Source organism: Haliaeetus leucocephalus, unplaced genomic scaffold, assembly GCF_000737465.1.
Source record: "Haliaeetus leucocephalus isolate CR32 unplaced genomic scaffold, Haliaeetus_leucocephalus-4.0 Scaffold346, whole genome shotgun sequence".
NCBI classification, from domain to species: domain Eukaryota; kingdom Metazoa; phylum Chordata; class Aves; order Accipitriformes; family Accipitridae; genus Haliaeetus; species Haliaeetus leucocephalus.
The window spans coordinates 39,124-44,856 of NW_010972782.1; the positions used below are offsets into that span (position 1 = coordinate 39,124).

At 40.7% G+C, this 5,733-nt stretch overlaps 1 protein-coding gene across 1 annotated transcript; it reads left to right on the forward strand.

Moving 5' to 3' along the window:
* Nucleotides 1-651: 651 nt before the first annotated feature.
* On the forward strand, nucleotides 652-5,728 carry LOC104834901 (myosin heavy chain, skeletal muscle, adult-like; the record flags this gene model as incomplete). Its single annotated transcript, XM_010572564.1, has 13 exons — nucleotides 652-858; nucleotides 947-1,090; nucleotides 1,184-1,340; nucleotides 2,949-2,976; nucleotides 3,075-3,192; nucleotides 3,278-3,370; nucleotides 3,497-3,560; nucleotides 3,643-3,741; nucleotides 3,847-3,950; nucleotides 4,031-4,169; nucleotides 4,910-5,028; nucleotides 5,127-5,276; nucleotides 5,648-5,728. Coding segments are annotated over exons 1-13 (1,503 nt in total), but the record flags the coding sequence as incomplete, so codon positions are not given.
* Between the last annotated feature and the right edge of the window lie 5 nt (nucleotides 5,729-5,733).

The window sequence follows — 5,733 nt, forward strand, 5'->3', positions numbered from 1 at the left end:
TTACAGGGTTGGTCAGTTTCCAGGATACAAGCCTTTCTCCGAAGGTAATACCCTGAATAATGCACTCCTAGACTTCAGTCTAAGACAGGAGTTTTGTACAGCTGCATGAGTTCTCTTTGTAAATCCTCTTACATTTCTGTTGACTTTTCCTTAGGCTAGACTGTTGAAAAGAGGGAAAGATCTAAAAAGTGAAGTAATTTTTCACTTTTAGCATACAAGATAATACTTTTTACAAGAAAGTACTCTCTTGAAGATTCATCACCCATAATTAAGGACCAGAACAGAGAGTGATTTTCTCTGGCTGTAGATTCTTTCATATGAAGATCTCAGATCTGGTCAGAATTCATCAAGGGAAGTTACCAAACTGCAGTCAATACTCAGAAGATGTTCCATTTACTATTACAAGGCCTATGTGTTTCAGAAGACTTAAGTGTCACTTTTGAGTGGGAGTAGGGTACTTCCAAGTTCAAATCAAAGTGGGTTTCAGTGGTTGCTTCTAAGAGATTTTGTGGGAGACTAGCTAGCAATTTATTAGCTAAAAAACCAAGGAGTTTTCTCACTGTTATAGATTATATTCTCCTTCTCAGTGATCCACAACATTTTTTTCCCCACTCGACACCTCTGCTGACATACTTTCAGTAAAGTGCAGACATGGCCTCTTCCGACTCTGAGATGGCCGTCTTTGGAGAGGCAGCTCCTTACCTCCGAAAGTCAGAAAAGGAGAGAATCGAGGCCCAGAACAAGCCTTTTGATGCCAAGACATCCGTCTTTGTGGCCCACCCTAAAGAATCCTTTGTGAAAGGCACAATCCAGAGCAGGGAATCAGGGAAGGTCACTGTCAAGACTGAAGGTGGAGAGGTGAGTGAAAAACAAGGCTGAAGGACACCATTTGATTCCCACTCTAAGCTTTTAGCTGACATACATGGATCTTTTGTTTCCTTGGCAGACTCTGACAGTGAAGGAAGATCAGGTCTTCTCCATGAACCCTCCCAAGTACGATAAAATTGAGGACATGGCCATGATGACCCACCTCCATGAACCCGCTGTGCTGTACAACCTCAAAGAGCGTTATGCAGCCTGGATGATCTACGTAAGTAGCAGCAGCAGTCTTCCTCTGGGTAGCTAGGAGGAACTGCTCTGCCAGGCTAAGTGGAAGCCAACGTGCTGTCTCCCTTCCTCGCAGACCTACTCGGGTCTCTTCTGCGTCACTGTCAACCCCTACAAGTGGCTGCCGGTGTACAACCCGGAGGTGGTGTTGGCCTACCGAGGCAAGAAGCGCCAGGAGGCCCCTCCACACATCTTCTCCATCTCTGACAATGCCTATCAGTTCATGTTAAATGGTGAGTTGCTTGATATCCCTTCAAATGATATTGCAGCATGCAATTCAGGAAAAATCTTCCTTTTCTTTGCAGATTATCTTTGAATATATGGAGTCATGTTTACATCATTTATGTCATCTGAGTAAACTAGAATGCCCATCTTTAAATGAGATAAATAGCACAGAAAGCACACTGGGAATGCTGTAGAAGGAAGTCTAGAAATTAGGTTTTGTAACTGTGGAGTAAAAAGTCTGATGGAAAGCAGAATTAGCAGTGCTACAGAAGTGTTGGTGCTCTATCTTAACAAAAAGCATGGAATCAAACATTACTAACATAATATCCATGTCAGAAAGTAAGAAAGAATCACTGTAAATTGAAGTTCCAAATCCAAATAAGTGCACTATCAGTGCTTTTTTACCATCTTAGAACTGCAAATGATAAGAGTTTGTCAGATGAAGGAGGGAGAGCCTAAAAGGCAGGACATGCAATGGAAAATGGAAGATTGGCAGAACGGTTAGCTAAGAAATGGCTGTTACTTCTCAAGAATTAAATCTCAAAGATCTCAGACTTACAATGAATGATGATACAGAAATTTTGGCTCAGTGCTCATTAGGGCAGAAGAAAACAAAATGAACTTTAGTAATTACTTGGGGGGGAAAAAAAAGAGAGATTAAAAAGGGCAATAGTTCCATGATATCATATTCAGTTAAAAAGTGGAACATCGACATCTTGAATAATGCAGTCAGTTCTAGTTTTCTCATGTTAAAAAAGGAGATAGTGGACCTGGAAATGTTCACCGACAGACAAAACAATATTCATAGGCATGAAATAAATTCAGTATGAATAACAATTAAGTAGATGACAGAGAAGAGAAGAGAATACTGAGGGGATATATGACAGAAATTTGTAAAATCAAGAATTGTATAGAAATCAAGGGTTGTATAGAAAGCAGAATCAGAATTAATTCTTTCCTTCTGTCTAACATTTGAACAGCTAGGAAGCATCAAAGCAATTGTCAGTTGAAACATTTTTTAAAAAAGCAAAGGGAATGACAAATTGCATACAAGATACTTGAGTCCTGGATATTCTATATTAAGAAAATCATATGTCCTAGAGGTCTATTTCAGTGCCTAAAGTAAGGAGATGAATTCATGCAAAGTCTACCCAAACCATTGCATACAATGATACTATGCCTGGTTCAAAAAATCCTTGAACTCAGGAGGGACTATGGTCTGATCTCAGAAGGCTCTTGAGTCCCAAGAAAATGCCAATTCATTTTACATTGTTTTAGTCACTTTAATCATACTGACATTACAAAGTAATATTTGGTTTTGTTTCTTTCTTATACACAGAAATATTGCTCTTGATTAAAGGAGAATCATATTTTTAAAAACCTAATATATTTTATCTTACATCCATATCCAAACAAGACTTTATATTTTTATTGGGGGCACTTAAAAAAATCTTGAAAGGGGTTAAGTGACATGTTTCCAGGGCATTTTAAGTGGAATTGGCTATCTAGTCTGCTTGCACTTTAACAAAGCTTCAGTTCACAGTTAGTTTATCTCATAGATTTTTATTTCTCTGCAATTGAGGAGCACTAAGAAAACTCTTCCTGTCTTTTCACAGATCGCGAGAACCAGTCGATCCTGATCACGTACGTACACTCCCTGCTCGGGTCCCCGCTGGGCTGCCCCATGCCAGGGGACCTTCTGCCTGACCACAGGCTCTCTGCTTCTGTCTTTGGTTTGACAGCGGAGAATCTGGTGCAGGGAAAACTGTGAACACAAAGCGTGTCATCCAGTACTTTGCAACAATTGCAGCGAGTGGGGAGAAAAAGAAGGAGGAGCAGCAGCAGTCAGGCAAAATGCAGGTGAGTCAGGAAGAACAGAGTGAATGCTCAACGTGTAATTGCCAAGTCAAGTAAACACTGTACCCGAATAATTATCATCTTGCAGGGAACGCTCGAGGATCAAATCATCAGCGCCAACCCACTGTTGGAGGCCTTTGGAAATGCCAAGACCGTGAGGAACGACAACTCCTCACGCTTTGTAAGTTGTGGCTTAGACAAAAATCACTCCTTATTATAAAAGTAGTGATGGGCTAGTGGTATTCTCACATAAGGAGATGGCAATGAAATGCATCTAGGCTGAAATTCTGCTGCTTCTCCTTAACAGGGCAAATTCATCAGAATTCACTTTGGAGCTACAGGCAAACTGGCTTCTGCTGACATTGAAACTTGTAAGAGACTCTCCTGGCCTGATCACATTCTATACAGCTTTCCTCAGTTCTTGTGCTAATTCTGTCCTACTGTCCTTTCCAGATCTGCTGGAGAAGTCCAGAGTCACTTTCCAGCTCAAGGCAGAAAGAAGCTACCATATATTCTATCAGATCACCTCTAACAAGAAGCCAGAGCTAATTGGTAGGAAGATCACTAACTTTTTTGAAGGAAGATCACTGAGCAATAGCTCATTGTGTCATCTGGAAAGCTAAAGTAGGCTTGGTTTTCCCCTTTTATTGCTTTCAGACATGCTCCTCATTACCACCAACCCTTATGATTTCCACTTTGTGAGTCAAGGTGAAATCACTGTTCCAAGCATTGATGACAAGGAGGAACTGATGGCTACAGATGTAAGTAACTTACCAAACAGGTCATCTGGTAGATAGGAGCCCTGGTACATACACATTTCCTTTACTGTTTCTGTTGCCAGAGTGCCATTGACATCCTGGGCTTCACTGCCGACGAAAAGACTGCCATCTACAAGCTGACAGGGGCTGTCATGCACTACGGGAACTTGAAGTTCAAGCAGAAACAAAGAGAGGAGCAGGCAGAGCCTGATGGCACAGAAGGTATCAGCAGATTCAGCAAACTTTCCAAAAGAGATTGTCTTTGGCACCAAAGAAGGACTTAGGCAGATTTCACGCTTTAAATATGCAAAAGTGTAAACTAAAAAAATATTTGTTCAATAGCTAGATGATAATTGAGACATGTATCTCATCTAATGATACCTGTAATTTTACTCTGTGACTACTTAATAAATAAGAGAACTGGTGTACACTGCCAGGAAGCCAGGAGACATGGGTGTCAATTCCTGTTACATCATTAGTCATACTTCAGTTGGAATACACCTTGAAATCTCTGCTGTATTGTGGAGTAGAGAAGTGGTTCAGCTCTGACAGAATGTGAGACTGTGGTCCTATTCACCCAGTCCTATGGGGGGAACTATGATGCGAGATGTGTATTTGATTAGTCTCTATCACAGCAGAAAGTACATCCATGCCTCTAGATCTCTGAGTGATGAATCCTTTTGCTACATGACTAGAAAGAAAGTGTGAATTCCCATAGTCATGCCTAAATGGATGAAAGCAATGAGTTTTCTTTGAAGAACATTTGTAGAAACTGAAGCCCCGGAAGTGTTGTAGACTCTGAATACTGAAGACAACAGAGAAATTATCTTCATAGCTTAGATTCAGATATTTTTGTGCAGCTCTGTAACAGTGAATACTGCTGTTACGTTTGAGATAGTCCCTCAAGGACCAAATTTTAGGAATTGTCCAGTATTTATTTTTCTCTCTTTTCTGGTGTTTAGTGGCTGACAAGGCTGCCTACCTGATGGGCCTTAACTCAGCTGACCTGCTCAAGGCACTGTGCTACCCCCGAGTCAAGGTGGGGAATGAATATGTGACCAAGGGTCAAACTGTGCAGCAGGTAGGAAAAATGTGATAACCTGGAACATGCTTTGATGGTTCCCATTGATCCTCCTTTGCTGTGGCTAGTAACCTCCAAACCTTTCTTCTTGACTTTAGGTGAACAACGCAGTTGGTGCCTTGGCAAAAGCTGTCTATGAGAAGATGTTCTTGTGGATGGTTATTCGCATAAACCAACAGCTGGATACCAAGCAACCCAGACAGTACTTCATTGGTGTCCTGGACATTGCTGGCTTTGAGATCTTTGACGTAAGGAACACAGTTTTCCTAACACTTTCATAGAAAGACAATTGAGACTAAAGGGAATTTTGAGACACTTTTAAAATAGAAGTTAGTATCATCCTACACTTATATACAGGGCTTTTGGAATCACCACTTTAAATCCTGCAAAAAAATAATAATAATAATAGTAGAAAACTACTCTCCTAATTACACTGAATTTGAAACCTTCTTTCTTTTCTAAATGCAAATACTATCCTGGAGAGATTGCATAGGAAAACTACACAGGAAGAGGCCTTGTATTTGAAGTATCACCTACGTTGAAGTAGGATTGCACAAGAAAACACTTTGCTATTATTGCTGAACCTTGAAAATGTTGCATGTGTTTTTACACTTGGCAGTTCAATAGCTTTGAGCAGCTGTGTATCAACTTCACCAATGAGAAACTGCAACAGTTCTTCAACCACCACATGTTCGTGCTGGAGCA